The 22644-nt window shown below is 38.4% G+C and overlaps 1 protein-coding gene across 2 annotated transcripts in view; it reads right to left on the reverse strand.

Annotated features, from left to right (window-relative positions):
- BTBD7 (BTB domain containing 7) overlaps positions 1-22644 on the reverse strand; it is a 50857-nt gene that overhangs the window by 23719 nt on the left and 4494 nt on the right. For both annotated transcript variants that reach the window (XM_048948215.1, XM_048948214.1), the window contains exons 2-3: positions 9418-9602; positions 3658-4737 (exon numbers count right to left, since the gene is read on the reverse strand). In XM_048948215.1, the coding sequence (XP_048804172.1) occupies positions 3658-4737; positions 9418-9499 (1162 nt within the window). In that variant the 5' untranslated portion in view covers positions 9500-9602. The remainder of the gene's footprint in view (positions 1-3657; positions 4738-9417; positions 9603-22644) is intronic.

Genomic DNA, 22644 nt, shown 5'->3' on the forward strand with positions numbered 1-22644 from the left:
AGAATTGGCTAGCTTGAGTGAGCCTAATTGAAAATTTGAGCTAGGGAACATGTAGAAATCTAGAGAAGAAACTTAAGACTTTTTATTAAATTAGCTACTGCAAAAGCTGACCGATCATACCAGTAACAGACCTTGGGTCAAACTGGGTGCCTGCAGCACAGAGTAGAAAAGCACTATCAGAGGACCAAGATGAGAGACTTCATGAGAACTGCCTGCTCAGTGGACTCCAACAACTAACTACGCAATTCTACCTCTTACAGCATCATCTGTGTAGTGTCTAGAAGTCAGATGTCTGAGTTACAGCTTCTAGCACAAAGTATGCTAGCTGTAACACCGGGAATGAGAGGGACACTACTGAGATGAAGATTCATCTCCTCACATTAATTACAACTCTTACAGTATTACAACTCTTAAGGGAGAACAAGATGCTAGAATACATGCTGAAATGCTGATGCTGAAATAAGAAAGGAGGAACAGCTTAAAACTGCTAACAGCAGTGATTAGATAGCCAAGTGCGGGCATACAGTTTTTCCTGATCAGATGAGCGTCCTTTAAATTTCAATTATAAGACTATAATAACAATTCTTTATTTTTCAATAGCAGTGATCTAAACATGAACTCAGCAAATGAAGTATGAAACTACTGGATACCAACTTCACTGCCACATACAGATTTCCTACAGACTGCACGCTGCTTTTTCTTGTAGCTACCTAACACAGCACTCACCTGTAACATTGTAATTAGTTCACGTTAACAAATGGAATCTCAGTGACTGTAGGGGTGGACAGGTAGGCAAAATGGCCCGAGTTTACTACCATTGCATAACATGCTAAGTTTTGACCCTTCCCCACTTTTACTGTGCTTCTCCCCAAGGGATAACAAGTCTCTCACCCCTTACCATCACATACTTAACCAAGCTCCAGCAACAGCAGGTGCTAATGCAGCTGCACTAGCATCCCTTAAGGTGAGGAAAAACCCTTCAGCTAGAAAAAATCAACACCTTGTTAGCACTGGTTCATACAATGTATTTTAAAGCAGCATCAACCGATCTTGCATTAATGGAGAGTACTGACTTAGGACGCACTGACTGGTTTTGAGAGAAGTTACACTGCTTCTTCAGAACACCTTTAAATTTCTCAGTTGCTCCAGTTCAGATTTCCAGTCTGAGAGAATTATACTCTGTTCATTTATGAAACAGTGCATAACTATTCAGCATCTCAGTGCAGGTTTCATTCACAGTTTAATTCCCTCATTAATATTCCCCCAGCACACTAATCCTTTTAACACTTATGTAAGGGCATGCACCAAAATAATCAGATAGTGAGAAACTGCACGTTTACATCACGTTCCATTTCAACTCATTTTCCTTTTCTTGCTTTCAGTTGATCTACAAATACCCTGCTCTCAAGTAGTATGAATTCATATTGTATAGGAATGAATCTAACATTATTTCCTCTACAGTAATATTTTTGCCACTTCCACACTTCATTTAAACACTGCGTTTCTAGGCAAACAACAACAAAAATCAAGTTTAAGAACACCTCATTCCCACTCCTGTGGCAGCATACCTCAGAACAAATCTCCTCTGTTTCCTGACAGCTTTATTTCAGCAGGATTATTTCAACTTCCAGCATCATGTGACAATTAGTTTCCTAACACCAGCCTCAAGGGAATATACAAGTTACTGATTAGTTCCCCACATCCTCTATAATTCACAGTTTGATACAGCTCTTAGGAAAACTCACTGTTAGGCTGAAGTAACAGAGTATGATCTATTTCTGCAGTGTTAATACAGTATTCCATTTGATAGCTAGAAGTTGTAAACATCTACTGTAAACAGTTATTTTCTTTAACTAGCTCAAGCAAATCCCATTTTTTTCTCAGTTATTCTCAGTTTCTCACCTCAAAAGTAAAGCTATCATTCCCCACCACTAAGGTCAGAAGTCAGAAGCAACTGCAACTCCCATTACATATATCTACTAAGTTGTCTGAACACCAACAGGTGAAAGAGCAAAGCACCACAGGAGGCATTAGCTCACCAGCCAGTGCTTTGCAGACTCTGCAACTCACCAGCCCTTACGCGCAGGAATCAACTTTCCAAGAGTTGAGAGTCCCTCAATATTAGTACAGTTAAATCTTACGTCACCTTCAATCAGCAAGACTGAAGGCTTGGTGTACCTCCTTTGACACAAACTACAGAAGAAATAATTTAAGTTTACAGCTCGTCAACATGCAAGATCACTTAGTATCAACACTAAATAATTCCTTTTCTTAAGATCTCTTGTATCCTCTGCCCCACACCTAATTTAGCCCCAGAAAAGGAATTGTAAATGAAAGCTGATAAAGATCAGAAATATCAAGACTTGCTATACATATTTGAAATATCATACTTCAATAACGATGCTCATTGCAGTTAAAAGCCCTCACATAGCATTTCTTCTGTCCCTGGAAAACACAGATGTATTATCTCCAACTCACAGATGGGAAAAATTTCTTTTCTTCAACTGTGTTGCCAACCACTGACAGCAAGACTCATTATGCGTACTTACAGTGCAAATCAGTTAGAATGCAAGACTTAAACTAATGGCTTTCAAAAAGAAAACGGATGATTCTGTATTTTTTTTTTAAAACACAAATAGAGTAAAGAACCTTATTTTCAGAAAGGAATACACACTCTATGAGAAACTGCAGATTAAGACGCTAGCATTTTTACACACTGTTCAAGCCTTCTCAATTCTTCGTGAAGACAAACACTGCAAATGATAGCTTCTGCTGATCAGGCTACAGGGTAAGCTACTCTAGAAAGAGTTTGAACTATTCAGTGAGAACAGACATCACTAATTCTGCTAGTTGGGATGCTCAAACAAATTCAGCTTTTCCTACCCTGCAGCAACAGCACCCTCAGCTAACACGTAGGATTCCAGCATGGAAGAGACACATTAATAGAGGTGCATTCACAATCAGGTCAGAAACACTCCCTGGATCCCACAGACAGCTTCTATTTATACTTCCTTATTTAAATGTTAATTAAGGAAGACTACAGTTATCGTGCACTCACATTTTGAAAAGAAGAGGCACTTGAAATATGAGTGAATAGGACTCTCCAAGTTCCATTGCAGAAGCTATTTTATCCGATTATGGGCACAGCACAGAGACTGAAGCAAGTGCATCTCACTTTCTTGCCATTCTTAAGCCAAGAGGTATACAAGCATAATACTCACAGTACATCCTGCCTCTACTCCTGAAGAAAGGAGATAATTACTGGAAGGCAAAACAAACAAAGACTACCCACTGACAGTTCACTGGCTGCTACATAGGTAAGAAGAAAATAGACTTGCTCAAATGGAAAAAGGTGGGAAAAAAAATATCTCTTTCTTTCCTTTATTTTTTAAGCTACTGTTTGAACTACTGTGGAAGTTCACAACCTAATTACTTTCAATAATTTGACATAAACATCTTCTTGAAGAAGTTAATATCTAACCTAATTATGATTAAACTACCCTAGTGGAAGGCATCCTTGCCCTTAGTAAGTGGGTTGGAACTAGATAATTTTTAAGGTCCCTTCCAATCCAGACCACTCTATGACTCTGTGAGCTGCAAGATAAAAAACTGTTCTAATAACATCATTTATTCCACAGAAAGGACAGTACTACCTACCTTGTGCAAGCATGTTAAACTCCAAGAACAGTGCTATGTGGTAAAGCTCCATAGCTTCTTCAGCCCTAGTCATGTTTAGTTTTCCTGCAACAAGAGCCTGAACTTCACTTAAGCTGCCCACTGAAGGGCTTGAGTGCAAAACTGAGAGGTCCACCACATCTGTATACATACAGTTCAAGATGACCTTAGCATATTTTTTTGGTATGATAGATTCATCCAATATAATTCTAGTTGGAGTTCGTAGAGTTCTGTCTGTGATCTCTTCACCAGTCCGTATTCTCCTCTGCAGCAAGTGACGAAAAAACGGTGATCGTGATGAAATAATAGCTTTGTGAGCTCTGAGCTCTTCTTCTAGACAGTTCTGACTTCCACCAAAAGTTTCAACCAAGTCAGAGTTGGAGGAGAAGCTAAGAACCACATCGTAATAGCACATGTAATCAAACAGCGCACGCATATCAACATCTAATGAATTCGGTGTTCCAAATTCTTCACTAAGCTGCACAAGAATATCAACGTTCTGGAACCTTGAATCCTCCATGCCAAACTCTCCTGTATAAAGGTAGTGTAACAAAGCTGAAAACATAGGCATATCTATGCCAGCTGTGTTAATGTCCATTATTATTTCTGCCCCATATTCTGGTGAGGAAGAAAGCAGCGTCTTAAAAAACGGACATCTTGCTGCTAATATTGCACGATGCACAGGAAAACAAGTTTCTTGAAATATTAAGTCTACATCGGTGCAATATTTGTACTGATAAAGTTCAGCCATGTCTTTTTGTAGCGTCCTGGCTTCAGGTCTTGCCAAATTAGCTTGTAGGTAAAGTTCCTTTAAGGCTGATGTCCCTTCATATTCTTCTACTAATGCATTAACATCTCTGACATCCCAGCCTGAGAGGAGCTCTCTCATCTGCTTGGCATGATCAGCAGATCGGCTGGATTTCCGACGCTTAATGAATTTCTTTTTGAGGGTAGCAAGGCCAGAGGTTTTCTTTTTCTTGTCTTGAGGTTTCTCATGGCCATGGTCAAGGCTATAGAGCTTTGATTCACAGCCATAACCTTGATGAGAATAGGATGATGTTCCTGAAAGCAAAAGAAAGGAAAATTAAAAACATTTATTCCTTAAACTTAAAAGAGAGGCCTGTCATACTCAAACAGTTCATCAGAGTATCTGAAAGTTATGCAGTTTTTTCCTTCTCCTCACATCAGATAATTCAAACAATTTGAAAGCCTGAGCTTGTTTTTATTATTATAAAGTCGATGTTTACTATTAAAGCTACTAAATAATCTATTATTAAAACTTGTAATTTTCTCAATTAAAAGAGCCCGGCAGTGCCAATTGATGCAGTTCTGTGGCACATACATGCTTACCAAAGTAGGAAGAGAGAATTGTGCTCATAATATTACAAGTTTCATTGTATTAACTCCAGGAGAAGCAAGAAATACAGTTTTTTTTTTTTTTAAAGCTTAATGAAATAATAGCACCCCCAACTTTCAAAGTGCTTTCCAAATCCAGTTCTTCTAACATTAAGAATAATTTTAACCAGAAAAACACACTTGGCATTAGATACCTAATACAGTAACAAGAGAAAAAATACTGCAAAACAAAGTAAGAGAATACAATACTAAAGTGGTTGGGAAAATTAAATACAATAAATCAAATGTCAGTCCAAATTTTAACAACGAAATAGAAATCTTGTGCATTATCAAGTAATGCTGAAAGTTAAAACATAAAATGGACTCCTTTCACAGAGCAGTTTCCAGTTTGTGTTTGAGCTCCATTTAAGACAATAGGGAACACCTAAACCTTACTGTTGTCAAAGATTTGCTTTGAATGGAACATTATGCAATTAAAAGAATGCACATAAATTCTTCCTCAGCGTTCATTTACACGTAAATCATGTTGTGATCTAAACATGTAACGAAAAAAATAGACTTCGCCCCAACATAATCTGCATTACACATCTGACCTGTTCTACTAGAAGAACCCTCCACTGATGCTTCAATGCTAGCAGGACATACAACACCACACTGTTACTAAAACTGAATTTTTATTAAGGTGGTTAAAAATCTGCAGTTTAAAAAGAAGTGTGACTCATTACAGGGCTATTTTCTCGTTTAAATTCCAGAATTTTCACTGAAACCAGATGGTGGAAGACTCAGACTTTACAGGGAGAAAAAAAAAAAGTACAAACCAATGACTTCCAGACAATGTAAGAAAATAAGACATTTGCAAATGGTATAAATAACACTGTAATTGATTTAGATCGAAATATATTTGTCAAATTCTCTGTTGGCAACAGGCAATAGTTTTTTTTTTTTTCTTCTAATAAACTTGAACAATTGTACTACTTGTTCACTTTTTGAAGTGTTAAAGATTAAAGCACGTGCAACCACCACATAGTTTGTGTGGTCTTCTGTATCTTTCAGCCACTTCTCTCTGGTCCATATGTTTCAGTCAGATCTGATGTGATGCTACTTGCAGTGATGTTATGGGTCAGCCACTTAAAGTATATAAGGTGTTGTGGTCTTTTAGTTACCACATTATTTCAAATACTATCATGAAGCTGGAATATAACAGGAACAATTCAAAGTTGTATTTGAGAACATGGCAAACCTAGCAAGTTAAGATTTCAGTAGATTCTCATCTTACTTAAACCTCAATAATTTTAAGTAAGCTATACATTGACTTTTAAATCAATTTAAGTAAAACTCCCCCAGATCACCCCGATGTAATAGATTCATTTTTAGTGAAAGTTTGGGGAAGTAGCCTTTGTGACTTAGAGGAAAGACCATTTTAGTCATGCTACATGAAGTTTTGCTCAATCAAGCAACGTGTCATTAAACACTGAAATTTCAAGACATTCAAATCTATTTAAAGGAATATACCAGTAACTCGGAACTGCTTTGACAAAGAGATCATACTGCAAAATCCACCATAAACACTCTCTCCACATGATATACTAGATATTACAATAGAAAAGAGGAGAATCAGTTCCCTGTTGAGATGAACCTAGAATTTCTGCTCCACTGAAAAAGTATGGATTACATTTCACAGTAGAAGTGTAACCACACTTCGAACATTCTGTAATGATACTGTTCTGAGGAATAGCTCATTATTAAGTATTTTGGATTCCAACAGTGAATCTGAATATGTACAATATTCCCTTACGTTCTGCTGAACAAGAACTAGGACACCAGAATCTCAATTTCTCCTCCCTGAAGGCTGCCATCAAGTATTACTTATGCTCGAATCACCTCAAGATGCTACAATACCACTCAAACCTTTGCATACCCCAGGATACATTCAGGATTTCACTTCAGAATTACTGCAAACAGCACTATTAACCCCTACAATTAGATAAAGCACTGCTGCTAATACAGCTGTCACCACAGCTGCTTTTTGCCAGAAGTAGTGATGCATCAGCACAGTCTTTCCAGTACTTCAATAACTGGTGATTCAGTATCTATCAAAGAAAACTCTGAATCTTCCTGGCCTACCTGTATTCCTTCAGAAGGCAGGATTAGAATTAGGAAGTAAAAATTTACTGCCCACTACTATAATAAAAGGTAGCAATCTATTAAGTGTTATTAAAAAGCCCCTACATCATACTTAGTTTTGAACAGATAATACTTACAAGAAATAGATGACTCCCAAGAGAAACTACTTGGGCACTTGACAATGAATAACAGGATTTGTCTAGTCCTTCGCATGCCAACACACTTATTTTTAAATACAGCTCTATAATTAGTTTTTAACATCTTGAACAGATGTACTGCCCTAGAAAATTGTGTGAAATCTGAATGCTGTAGACAAACAGCAAGAGATTAACTAGTAAGCTTTTGCTAAAACTGAAATATTGATGCACTTTGAGCTCTTACAACACCAATTCTCATATTTTCAGTTCTGCTTTTGGGCAGTAAGCAGAGCTAGTGCCTACTACATAGAGAAGAATCTGAAAAAGTTCATATAGAGAAAAAGCATGGTTATTCTCACAAGCGATTAAAATCTCAGCCAATTTTAGGACAAAACTATTTTCTATTGAGAGATACAACAAACCAGCTATTCAAACAAGATTCAAGAAAAAGCCAATGACCACAAAGCAGGACAATGGATACTTGCCAATGTTACATAAAGAGCAGTTACTTTACTAGGGCACGTGCAGAAGTGCCACCGTAGCATCAGAAAATTTCCATGAAGAATTTTTGTTTTATTATTTTAATGAATCAGAACACTCATTTTTCATTGCCTGAAAGGAAACAACAACATGCTCTTAGACCTTTACCAAAAAAAGACTCTAGATAGATCTGTAACCTACTGAGGAATTGCTTTGTGAAATACTAAATAATAGGTTTCTATCTGGGGTTTAATACTGAGGAGCATTACCAAAAGCTTCCATGTACAAACAGACAAATTTGCTATGCAATTTAACAAAACCTTTGGAACTTCCCCCTTGTAAGAGCTATTTGGAACTGCATGGGGTTTCTCTTCAATACAAAGGTAGATCAACTTCAGCAATAGTCTTGGCTGTGATTTTAGAAATAATGTACGTAACAATTGGGACAAGCATTTTACTACTCTTAGTTATGATACACTGAAGATACATAAAGCCTTAAGTTCTTCCTTGACTCAGCACAAGCACACACATGCAGCTTTTTGTCCAGAGCAGAAGTTCTCATATAACATAAATATAAAATAGCTTGTGTGCTGTCCTCTACTCAGATCTCTAAAAGTTCGTAATGATACAAAGGCTGAGATGATAAAACAAAACACAAGTTACAAAGCAAGTAAATTTCTCTCTGCTAAGGATGCCACAATTCTTTCAGCGGTGATTAAGAAGAGTCACTGCATATTATTAAGTACTGATACACTGTTGCAAGGCAAGGCATAAAGGAGAAAAGCATTTATAAAATATTTATGTTATTTACAACAAAGAAATCAAAAATCATTCTTCAGTCTGTCAGGGTGGCTTTTTTGTTTTTCTTTTAAAAAAAGATTGTCTTTTGAAATAGTGCCTTTTAGATTCATCACATAACTATTTATATCATGACAGTACTGAGATCTACACTGAAGTAGACTGAGCAGCATATAAAGTTGGTAGCTGCCCCAGTTATGACTGGGATGAGTAAGTAATTTCTTAAGATCTTTGCGAAGTTTCTAGTTAAGCAGAACCCTTCCTTGTAAATAAGGTGGTTAAGAAAATAAGCAATAATCCCCTCCTCATCCCAACTTCCACAAACAGGAGAAGGGCAGAAAAAGTTGTCTTCAAGATTGCCAGTTACTTTAACAGGTTTACTACTAGAGGAACCTTTCTGGTAATAAGTCATCTCCTCTCCTCCTACAAATATTACCAATACTACAGGGAGTACTGAGGATCAGAAGGGTTCTGTGCTTAAGAGAACATTGCACAGAACATCTGAGGAAGAATGAAAAATCAAAGGTACTGCTAACAGACAGCAGCTGCTCTTTGAACTTGTTAGTCTTCCCTCTATGACTGAATTATCTAAAAGCACTTATTTATAAATAATCTGACATCTGTTTACTAGTAACTGGCAGATTGCCAGTTGCAAACTTATTGCCTACATAGGCTAAACAGATATTGGACAGTACCAAATTTCATGCACTACTAAGCTTGAGCAGATACAAGCTGATGACCTAGAAAATTAGAACTGCATGGTGTCACTGCAAGAAATTCAAATACTACAGTATATATATAATCCAGCAACCCATTTACATAAGCAACAAGATAACTGAGAAGTTACCTATGAATGTCTGTTGTGCCTGTGAATTTCCCCCTACCCTTGGGGAACATGAGTGAGGGTAGTTAGATGCATTAGCACCCATTTTCTTCAGTCACTCAGGCATTCCGCCTGCTGGCTCTTCAATGTATAATCCCATAATCCTTTAAAGTCTTCAGTCCCAGATCCAGCATTTTGTTCCTCCATTTCTGAAAAACAAAACCAAGAAGTTGCTTTGTTTTAATATTACACATTCTGAATGAAACAAACTCAGCCTCCAGCACATATAAAATGAGGTTTTAAAGATTATTCGATCCTTCCAACAAGAAGCTAAATTCAAAGAGACGTTTCTCCTGAATTCTGTAATTTCCAAGTGATTGACAATTGAGTACTGTCAATCTGAACGAAGAACAGGATTATTATCAAGCTTTTAACTAATAAGATTTCAAAGCAGGAGATGGTCTAGACTGAACTTGCTCCTTTAACTATACCAAGGTAGACTTTGTGCACACTGATGCATTTATACATTGTTATAAAAAAAACAAAGTTCAAACAAACATTCTGACTGAAAAAGTGGAATAAGCCAATCTGTTGAGGTTATACCATCAGTACTGCTTTCAGGTAAACTTGGATTTCACACTGGCCACATATCTCTCTTTCAGTTTTACTTTTCAAGTCAGAACTTGTGCCTAAGAAATAGGTAAATAATAATATTGAAGAAGTAATAATTTGCCCATTATCTAGATTTTAACTATTCTTTTATTAGGCAATTGAAAATACTGTAGGAAGCCAATGCTGAAGTAACTTGAACAAGGACTTGTGTCACATATACAAATGAGTACTTTCTTCTATTTCTTCTATTAACTGTGATAAAGCACTGATACTATAGAAGTTAAAACTATCACTGAAAAGCACTTTTTCAATCAACTGAACACATGCACCCCAACCAGAACACAAATGTACAGATTAGGAAGAGAAATACTCAGTCTGAAAAGCTCTCAGTACAGGCTCAAGAGCTTTAGATTTAACAGTGAACACACAGCTAAATTCCACCATGGTGGTATAGGTGTTGCCACACCTCCTGCATGCTCTCAACTTTCTCCATGCACCTCCAGTTTGCCAAACCACACAGCTACATTCCATGCAAGAGCAGTGTTTCAAGGAAGCTGCAGCACCGTACCTCATCTCTTCTCCCTGCCTTAATAACTCATTTATTTCTGGCATGAGCTCAGAAGTGGGAGTTTTCATTCTGCTGGAGAGGTGAGATATGATGATAATTAGAAGCACACCTGGCATCTCAAAATGCAGCATGAAGAAAAGACCATGAGGAGCAGAAAGCAATAGGCCAAGAGAGACTGTAGATTGCTCTAAGAATGGGGTCAGGTCAAAACAAGCATCATGGGACTTGAGGGTTGTTTACATGAAGAGGAAGGGTTTAGATCAGGTATTGGCATAGGAGTGATGCATTATTGTACATCAGGGGTGCATTATTTCCAGCTATCTGCTGCCTAAGAACAACGTCCCCGGGAGGCCACGTGGTATTTCTGTGGTCAGCAATTATTTTCAGAACAGAACCACAACGCCTCACACTAGACATGACATACGGGCAAAATCCCTACTGTGAAAGGGCTTACAGTCCAGGTCTGCCTCACAAAGCTGTAGCCTTTTACTGCTATCTGAACTCCACAAAGGCAGAAGACAATCCGAACAATACAGCAGTTCTACCAGCACTGCATATTGACAACTGCAGACTAACCACAGGCTTGCTGAAGCAGAAAGTGGGAGCTCCTGTATCTAGGAGCGTAGTGCCAATTGCTTACAACCTGGTACTTCTGGCCTTGTCTGCAAGCAGATTCAGTTCACAGGTTGAGGAAAATAAAATGCCTTTCTCCTGGCACAGTAAGACTGTTCAGTATGAAATTGGAACCAAAACATACACAGAATCATAGAAACACCAAGATTGGAAAAGACCTACAAGATCATCCAGTCCAACCAATCACCAATAGTTCTTACTAAACCATATCCCTCAACACAAAGTCCAAACATTCCTTGAACACCTCCAGGGTCGGTGACTCCACCACCTCCCTGGGCAGCCGATTCCAGTGCCTGACCACTCTTTCAGAGAAGTAGTAATTCCTAACATCCAGCCTAAATCTCCCTTGGCACAGCTTGAAGCCATTCCCTCTAGTCCTATCACCAGTTACATGAGAGAAGAGGCTGACCCCCAGCTCACTGGGACCTCCCTTCAGGTAGTTACGGAGAGCAATGATGTCTCCCCTGAGCCTCCTCTTCTCCAGACTGAACAATCCCAGCTCCTTCAGCCGCTCCTCATAAGGCCTGTGCCTCACCAGCTTTGTCGCTCTTCTTAGAACCCGCTCCAGGGCCTCAATGTCTTTCTTGCAGTGAGGGGCCCAAAACTGGACACAATACTCCAGGTGCAGCCTCACCAGAGCTGAGTACAGGGGGACAATCACTGCCCTGTTCCTGCTGGCAACACCATTTCTAATGCAAGCCAGGATGCCACTGGCCTTCTTTGTCACCTGGGCACACTGCTGGCTCATGTTCAGCCAAGCATCAATCAATACCCCCAGGTCCATTTCCTCTATGCAGGCTTCCAGCCACTCTGCCCCAAGCCTGTAGTGTTTCCTGGGGTTGTGGCCAAAGTGCAGGACCGGCATTTGGCCTTACTGAACCTCATCCCATTGGCTTCAGCCCAGCTGTCCAGCCTGTCCAAATCCCTCTGCAGAGCCTCACTACCCCCAGGCAGATCCACACTTCCAGCCAACTTGGTGTCATTTGCAAATTACTGAGGGTACGCTCAATGCTCTCATCACAAAAATGGACAACATCAGCAAATCTCTGCAAACACAAGCTGTAGGATCAGTTCAGTCTTATTCATACTTCTCTCCTCCCTCTTGTACAGAAATAAGATAGTTATTCTAGAATGATGATACTCATACAGATGCAGACCTCTTCTCTATAAATGAGAATTCTCACAGATTTAAGGAAAACCACACAGAAAAGACTTCATCAGAGCAGCAACTCACCCAGCTGATATGTACACCCACACAGATAATGTTGTCTAGAATTTGCATCCATTCCCATATGAAATTAGTTGCATTTAGTACAAGCTTTGTGGAGATAAGAGTAGCCTTTCAGTTCCAACTCCAACTGTCTTACAAATAAGGGCAGGTATCCTGGGTATGCTGGGTATATAGCTCAACAGCTTCCCTTTTCTCAGCTAAAATTGGACTTGGTTCATTTGGATGGAGCCCTGGAATAAAGCCATTGCCATCCTATTTCCTGCTTCAGTGTTCAGCTGTGATGTGATAACTTGTCCATTAGATGGCCAAAAAAGTTAACACTTGTCTTCCTAGCATGGTAAAGAGCCTAGGAGTTGAAAATAAAAAAGGAAAAAAGTTTTTTTTGTTTGTTTGTTTTAACTGCCAAACATTCAATATATGCAATTAAGTCTCAGGTTTGAAGTTAATATTTTACATCTGCTTCCACTGACTCTACCCAAAAGATGGACAAAGATCACAATCAAGAAATAGACAGAACAGTCTGATACTATTAATGTTTTGTAAACTCAGGCACTGAATATCTATTCCCCGAAAGTGTGAACACCTGGAACAGCTCCTAAAAAATCCAGAATATAAAACAATGTTACGTAAGGGCTTAGCACAAGAGCACTGTCATACAGTACACCCAGGACTATCTCATACAGAACGAATTCACTCACTAAACTTCAAATACGCAACTTAATTTTACAAAATAAAGGACGATGTAAAAAATAGTGATAAAGCTGTATAAATGTAAAAATAAACATATAGAAGTGATATACATATATGTACATCATATAAATTTGTAAGAAGAAAAACCAAACATAGTGGGTTCCAGTGAAGAAGGAATGAAACGCATTTCAGCAAAACAGGCACTACTGTCAGTCATTCTGCTAATTTACATACACCAACATTTCTTGTGCCTCCTTTCGAATCTAATCATGTACTGAACACACAGACGCCTGGATATTGGAAGACTTCCCTAGAGTATTTTGTACCTTGAACTCAAGCAAATCCTAGTTAGAAGCATATTGTGCCCTATGGCTCTGAAGTGATCCCAGCATAATCTCATTAGTCTTTCACCTCCTTATCCTGCTGAAAATGCAGTCTTTGTACAAGGGAAATTTGGAACAACTGAAGTGTTGAAGGACTTGTTATCCATACCGCTGTCTGACACATATGCAAATCCATACAGAATCCTGTTTGATATTTATTTTCAAACTAGTCAAGCAACCAAGCTTTACCGTTACACGAAATATACAGATGATAGTGAGATGTAGCTAATATACCTGAAAGATTCTACTGTGGTTTAGTACTGTACAAAAGCAAGGAACCGATATATTGTTATTCATTATTTGAGACTAGAAAAGTATTATTTACCAGATAGGAAAGAAAAACACCAGAACTTAAGCCACATCAGCAGTTACATGCACAAAAAAGGCAAGAAAAAGCAGATATAACCAGATTGCAAAAGTATTGGATGTTCTTTGTATCAACTCATGCGTTCCAGCTACCACAGAGAACCCTTTATTGAAGCTGAGCATGAATTTTAAAGCACTTGCATTTTCACAAAGTACTATGCATACCCAGTAAGGAGAAGCAGTCCTAGCCTTTTATTTCCTGACCTATCCAGACTCATAATGCTGAGCTTTAGAAAAAAAGCTACTTTTCATCATGTCCTCTGGGTAACGGGAGCACAAGTTAGAATAATTATATCCAAATAAAGTACAATAGCATGTAGCCTTGGAGATACACACACCCTAGAGAAAAGAAGAAAACTCTGAGAAGCACGTTAGCAGTTGCAAACACAAAAAAGCCATCTTTTCAGTACTATCTTTATGGTGTTCAAAGTAGACTTTTTACGATCAGCAAAGCAATTCAGAGCACAATATGACCAGCTCACATCCCAGAAACAATTAATTTACATCATCTGAGGTAACAACAGGTCAGACTATGAACAGAGATGTTGGACATCAGCACATTTTATTCAGAGGAATATCAAAGATGTTCCAGCACTTAAAACAACATAGACTAACCAAATCACACTAGTGTAACACCACACATAACAGGAAATTCCTCCCAAGCAACTTAAATATTTTTATATTTTTATATATGATCTCTATTCATCACTAGTCCTTCCAGTTGGTTGCAAGCCTATTCTGACTGATGATATTCTCACTGCAGACTTCCTTGACATTCTGTAAGTACAATTCAAAATGCTTCTTTTAGCAAAATCAGCAAGAACTCAGTCTCTTGAAGTAAAATAACTGCTCGTATTCTTAAGACTTCTTACTTTTAGAAATTCACTTGAAAGGAACATTAGTGCAATTCAGATCAGAGTAAAGTTACAGATTTAAAAAAAAAAAATAAAAAAAAAAAAATCAAAAATTCCATTCATCAGATCTTTACCAATATCACTGAACAGAGTAGCTAGGTATAAACATGGCTATTTACAGAGAAAGTTAGAAGAGTTCACTTTAGCCCATCTAGAATAACTGCATGTTACTTTGACATAACATCATGTTACACTTTGAGGAATCTAAAAGACTTTCAAAATACAACTTTTGTTTTGATGAACAACTTTTTTTATTTTTAAAGAGAAGGAAGTAAACAGATTAGGCTTTATCACATCTACCCAAGTTCTAGACAGCATTAAATTATCTTGTCAGGCAGCAACTTCCAGCTGCCCATCCTTCACAGCAGCGGTACACAAGAAAGGTATCCTTAGTCACCTACTCTGGCAGAGACTTCTTCCTGCACAGAAAAGGCAGCAGTGGAACAAAGGTAAAAATCTTTATGTATTGTATTTCAAAATGTTTTAATTCAAGTAGCCGATCTGTCAATGGCATTGATGCTCTTTGTGAGAAACAGCAGGTAACCTGTGCAGTTTTCACAATTTATAGTTCTGTTCTTTTGTTCTTCGAGACTTCCCCATAAAGATCCTTGCTCCATTCTGAAAGGGAATTCCTTCTCTTGCTTGAGCTGTGACCCACTTAGAACACAAGATGCTGTTTCAAATTAGCAAGTCTACTAAGGCAGGGAAATCTTGGCTCAAACCCCCACCATATGGAAGATCTGTCTCCAGATTTCAGCACTGCTGCCTCACATCAAGTACCATCTCAGTGGGATATACCCTACAGTCTCCTATCGAAGATGTTTTCCCTCTTTTCCAAGCCCAGTTATTTCATAGAGAGCCATTCACTCTAAATGAGCATCTGGGAGCTTCCTGTACACAACAGTGGGTATAAATCCAACTCACCGTTCACATTCAGTACAATTCCTCTGAGAGTACAACGTTACTAATAAGGCCATCTGAAACACTATGCTCTGCTTCTATCTACTCTGATAAAACAAGCAAGCAACACCTGTCTTTTTTTTTTTTTTCCCCCCCCCCACAATTTGCCATTTTCATTTTGCCTTCGAAAACAGCACCCTTTTGATCACAGCCTACGTTCCCTCATTAAATCCCACAGCTTTACCAGGAACAGAAACCTCTGGTGATGACTCTACTTAATGGTTTGCCAAACAATAATTCCAGATCACAAAGGAGACTGAAAATCTTGGACCCACATACCAGTTGGCCTTCCAATGAGAATAGACTCCATTCCTAAGTCAGCTCACAGGTTGTCTCTACAGTCTTATTGTGCCTGCAGTCAACACGTGATCCTACTGGTCAGCCACCACTGTACAGTTACAGTTTCTTCTTGCACTATTTCTGCTGCTTACAACCATTAAAGACATCATTCCTCAGTCCTTCAGTGTTTCTGCATTATCATATTCCTTCCTGCACGTGCCTTTCTGAGATATTTGCTGACAGAATCTCAAGTACTTCCACTGCAGTCTTTCTCCTGTGACCAAAAACGCCACTCAAATATTACCATGCATTCAAAAGAATTTCCTCAATATACTCTCATTACTTTGTTCTGAGAGCCATCCTTCCTGCGTATCTTTTTGTTCTTACACAGCAGCACGCTTCCCCTGTGCAGCTTTTGCTTTTTGATATAAGAGTTTTGTAGAACCAATTGCTAACAACATTTCTAATGCTTTTAGGGACTAATGGATTCACTTACTTACAATACAAAAGCTGGAAGGTGGAACACAAGAACTTGGTAAAAAAAAACTCAAGAAGTAATTGAGTCTAGTCCATTTGATGGCATGCATCAGGTATTTTATTAAAAAAGCATTCATTTTTTCTTGTTCAGGAAAGGACTGAAGCACAGTTGTAAAACTGCCAGTTTAACTGCAGCTTAAGTAGAGTTTCTACAGTAACAGTTACAAGCCACAACAAGTATCAGATCCAGCCAAAACAGCCTCATTCTTGATTCAAAACACACAAGATAATGTACATGAAAACAAATAAGGTGGTTCACTGATACTGTGGTTCCACACACATTTCTTCAGTAGCTCTCACCTCAGCTACTATTGCCATCTTCATGAAGCTTCTCCATTTTGTCAGCAACCAAATAAGAGAAATCTCTTCTGCGGGGTTCTCCTCCCCAGCACGGCAAGTTCCTTGTACCAGCTTCCTGAACGATCAAAATACCCTCACAGGAGGTAAGAAGAGCAAGAAGCAACCAGAAGGCTTCCTGCTCCCCATAGCCAAACATAACATCCAGTTTGAATAATACTCCATTGGCACAGCCTTCAAAAATAAGCACTCCCAATCCCATGTGCTCATCCCTACAGCAGAGATGTCCCCTTCTCATCCTGGCAAACATTTTTGAAGCAACATAACCCACACCAGGGACCTGACAGGACCATGTCTGTTTTTGATCCTCTGCTGCAGCTACAAGTAGCTCTGCCCTTCAAGTACAGCTCTGCCACTTGTCCCCATTCAGTAATCTGTCACTCTAAATTTAAACATCTTAATGAAAGCAGTTACAACAACTCTTCTTTTTTCTTTTTTAACTACACAGCTCTTAAGAAATCAGAAGGAAGAAAGATCTCCCTCAAGTTGTCTGCAAACCTAGGGTAGAGCTAGCAGAAAATGGTAAGGGATGCAGTGCTGACTACTGCAAGGACTCACCATGAAAGTGCTTCACTTATAAAATGTCAATCATCAAGCTGGTTGAACTACAACTTCTCCTTTGGCCTGTACTTCTTTTGTTCTGTACCTGTACAGTTTGTTCTTCTCAGCTAGGCTGTGGTTAACAGCCCTTCAGGTAGCAACCGTTGCTGAAGATGTCCCATTGAGGGGGACAGGGCAGCTTTTTTTTTTTTCCCAAGGTCCCCCTGGCCATCAGATCTTGATACCCACATGATCCAGCACTACCACTGAAATCAAGCAAACAAGGAGCCTCGCCTTCCCTCATTCTTCTGCTCCAGTCAAACTGTTTCCCTGCTTCCCTTCAAATGGGGCTTACCAGATCTCAGAACAAGTCATTTCAGATGGCTGATCCATCACACAACTATCTCATGGAGTGACAGGCAATGCAGAATTAAAAAAAAAAAAAACAAACACAGTTCTGCAAGTCTGTCTGATAGTCAGCCACAACTGTAACAAGACACAGCTATCAATACAGAGAGAGCAAACAATTGCTATTATGCTGCCTCACAGCTATGCAAAGCTCTGCCCTCACAGTCATCGATTTAATTCTCTGACCTCAGGCTCAGTCTCCACAAGTGACTCATCTGGCCCTGCTGCACAGTCAGAACCCTCCCCTGCTGTTTCCCAGGCTCAGGTTTTGGCATTACTATGCTACCTCTTCTCCCATTTCTTAACAACACATGGCAGCCTCTTCCACATCTAGGCTAACATTGAAACAGGCAGCAATATAAAGTTGAGTTAATTACTGCATACTGTGTGCAGTTCATCTGAGAGCCTGTCAGCTGCTTACAGACTAATGATGCTTTGAGGAAGTCTGATATTCCAGGTAAAACCCACAAGCTATTTTAATTCCTTTTTTCCCTTCCCTAGATATTTTTAATGTACCAAAACACAACTTAGGTGGTGATCTCACACCTGTTTGTACAAATCACAATACAAATATTGCTACACATAAGATTTTAAACAGTTATTGAAAAGCTTGCATACTTATAAGTTTCGGTTGGGCTTTTCTATCCAGGAAAAAATTAAAAGCCACGCTGACACCAATGCCTAACATTTATCTAACAACATCTGATGCAAAAATTTTTTCCTATGCCAAATACTTCAAAGGTTTCAGTTGCCTGAAAACAGGCATTGTAGTACACGTGCAGTAAGAAAAACAATAGCACTACAGTGCCTCTCCTCAAGAAAACATCAGATATGTCTACAAGCCATCAAAATCCTTTGAAAAAAGCTATACCACCACTCTTGCATCTACACTTAGATTCCATGCCACCACAGCCAGAACTAAATGCTCTCAAAATTTGATGTTTGTTCTCACTTGATATAAAAACCTATTTCAAATGCAACAGAAAAGACTTTCACTATGGTAAAAGCCATCAATTAAAGAAGGAAAGACTTGGTCAGAAAACCAATCTACCAGTTAGCCAGCAATTAAGCTGGATCTTTCTTCACATTTTTCTCTTGGCAAAAAGGAGCAGCTCTCTTGCATTTCTAAAGCATTCACTTTTTATCTTGTGACATGAACATGCAGGTTCTACAGAAGAGCCGAAAGGAATGAAGCACACCTTGATGCATCATTCATTTACACAGTTTTATTGAATGAATACAGCAATAGCTACACATAGCTCACCTGTACAGACATTAAGATGGCAGTTACAAGAGGTTGTTTGTATGTTTTTTGTTTAACTATTAAAGCAAACTTGCCCTTTGAGCACTCTGTTGATATGCCTTAACTCTTCCCTTTCCTTTCATAGAAACTGAACTTTTCAGCTGCCCTAGAAGATCACAAAAGTAAGATTCTCTTAAAAAATGAATCAGAAAATATAGAATAAAAGCAAAACTGCTGGTGTACTCAGAGGAAGTATTTCATTAAAACAACCTTTTATTCTTCATCTTATTTTATGAGAAAGTTCACTCATCTTTCCTTGATACTACTATTCCTGCATACTCAAATTAAGAAGTACAGAAAGAAGAGCCTTTGCCAGTGCACACTACGCTTATCAAACCTTCTTCAATTCTTCCCATATTTGAAGATTTCATCAGTATATGAAAAAAAAAAAAAAAAAGCAGTAGCAGTCTTACTTCCAACTTCACCCAAATGACTGTTCTAATCACCTGCCAACATACGTACCTTGTACACACACATATATATAGACATAGAGAGAAAAAAAACAAATTACATTTCCTTCCAAATTTAAAACACAGATGAAACTCAAATTCACAAGATGTTTAAATAAGCATTCTCAAGAGTGTTGAGAATCACCAAGGTCTTAATACACATCAGCCTTAATGAAGATAAAACCTAGTCATAAGGTGTCATTTTCTAAGTTAGCTCTTCAGAAAAATAAAGTTGGTAGGTGAAATAAATCACAATGAGGGGAGGAGGAAAGCAGGGTAGAAATGGAAAGATCCCTAAGAGTGAAGGAGGAGAAGTACATCATCACAAGCCTGTTACTCAGACTGGTAATTTTTGAGCCAATAATGAAATGAGTAACTTACACAGTAACAGAATTACTTTGGATATTCTCAAAGAAACTAAACAGTCTTGATAAACATGCAGCAAGGCCAAACAAACAGTATTTTCCTTAAAATGGAAAAGCCTTAAGCAGTACAAACAGGTCTTTTGGAAAATTTGATTTAGGACTATAGTTCTGAGTATTACTGCTTGAACCTTGTAATTCAAGCCTGAGAAGCAGCTTAACATAGAGCTCAGGTTACAGCAAGAATTTAATTTTCTTTTTTAAGTTTAAATTCAATTACTTAAAGAAGCAGCTGTTTTGATCCACTACAGAAACATATCTGAGTCACTTCATCAAGAAGTGCCAAGCCTCCAGTTTCACATCTTCAACTACAAACCACCATTACAGGGAGGATAATCTTGTACTATATAACAGCCCTAGTACACTAAAAAGTTATTCTGGTATTTCAAGTCCAAATGCGTGTTTCAAAAAGCATTCAATAAAGGACTAAAACCTGCAGATTCAACAATCAAGAAGCAGCAGGTACATCGTCTGATCCAATCTATGTTATGTTTTCAGAAGAGAAAAAAATTGTCTTAAACATCGCCTTTGATTTAAAAAGTTGAATTTCACATCCCATCTCTGCTAAGGCACTAAACACATATTCCTATCCAAAATTTAGACAAGCTAAATACTCAAAACAAGCACAGAAAATAAAGTACAGAAGAGACAGAGACACTTAGTACATGTGGGCTGGGGGGAGCACCGGGAGCAGACTTACCATAACACTGAACAGCAGCTCCTAATTTTCTCACATACGTTCCTCTGTAGACACTGTGGTGCTTGCTTTCAGTTTAGCAGCACTAAGTATAGACTTTCAGGTGGTGAGGAATACTGACACAGCTTAGATTCCTCCTTGTTCAGTAACAAAGCCATAACTACACTGAATAACACAAACCTTCAGTGTACATTTTGTCAACTCACCATTTTCTGTCATGCCAGTGCCTGAAGCACGATAAACATATCTTAAAAGTTTTCCTACAAACACCTTTATCAGTTTGTAATGAGCTATCTTCAACTTAAAACCGTAAGGAATTTGATTTTATATCTTTCAACAGCAAGCACTACTACAACGACTTAAAAAAAATCCAGGAACCTGTAAACTAGAAAAAATAATCTCTTTAATGTATTTATTTCACATCTTCAGACATCTGGAACTGAGATGCCCACTACAGGATAGACTAAGGTATAAAGCGTCAACCTTTAACACACTTCTGTATGTGATCAGCCTTTTTTTTTGTAATGAAAAATAGAAAATTTCACTTTGTGTATCTTTATACCGCTCCCCCTTCTCCAAGAGGAAGTCACAGAATCTGGGTTGAAAAAGGACCATAGCGATCATCTACTTTGAACCCCCCTACTATGTGCAGGGTCACCAACCACCAGACCAGGCTGCCCAGAGCCACATTCAGCCTGGCCTTGAATGCATCCACAGCCGCTCTGGGCAACCCGTTCCAGTGAGATGCTCTGATCATCCAGCTAAATATCACAAGCAGGTTCTGAAGTAGTTTATCTTCCACATATTTTAAGAAAGCAAACATCTGAGTAGATGAGAAATCCTCTAAATGCCTCCAATTGTATAAAGAGCTTCAGCACAGACTCCTATTAAAAAAATATAGAATCTAACAGATGAGCACTATAATCACAGCATCAGGAAAGCTTCAAAGAGGGCTTGCATCTTCTTAGACAAAGTCAAAGAGCATGAAAGCGACAGCAAATCTGGTTCTTTAGTTCCAGCAGTCAAGGAACCAGTTTTATCATCTATCCACATCAAGAATCACTATGAAAAACAAAAAGCAGGAGAGAATCAAAAGGGTAAGAATAATAAGGTAGGTGATATTTTCTGGGCTTGTGCTAACTGGTTTCTGATCAGATTTATTAATTTAAAAGGGTTTTTCTTCAGCTCCCAATTTTAGTGTCAGGAAAATAACATGAAAAGGAACTTCAATCAATTATACTGATTATTGTAAAAGCAATTAGAATAACCCACCCACCACTGAAGTGTTTTACATATTTCACCACAGTAAAGACACTGAGTAGCAAATGATAAGCAAAGCAGCGTTTCAATTTCTCCCTAATGCAAAGTAGTCTACCAAGTCACTCATAAAACACTGACCTGTATGTGAAGAGGTGCAACTTTACATGGTATGATGCTTTCATAAGACAGATATTCTTGCTCCTTGTATTCCAAACTTTAATTCAAATCTCAGCACTAGATTGTAAGAAAGGAGTCCTCTCACAAAACGCATAACTAAAAGATCAAGTAATAGCCATTAAGTTGTTTCAAGTAAACCTTTTCCGTTTTGTCACATTTCCCATCAGCAGAAGCATGAAGTGGTTTACAGTGCAATAATTTTAACTAACTTTGGACAAGGCTTTCAAGTTAGAGTAGGATCTCACATGCTCTTAAGTAGCTTGATCAATGCCTAAAGCACTTCCCAGATAAGAAGACAGTTAAGACAAGACTTGAAGTGATGAAGAGCATCAGGAAAGGGAGATTCATCTTAAAAGCCCCAAGTCAGTATCCTAAAATAATCCCATATCAAACAGGGCAGTTAAAGTCTAGCACTAACAGCAGCACTAGAAAGAGATTCTTGAGAGATTAAAAAAAAAGTCTAGT

Source organism: Lagopus muta, chromosome 6 (assembly GCF_023343835.1).
Source record: "Lagopus muta isolate bLagMut1 chromosome 6, bLagMut1 primary, whole genome shotgun sequence".
NCBI lineage: Eukaryota > Metazoa > Chordata > Aves > Galliformes > Phasianidae > Lagopus > Lagopus muta.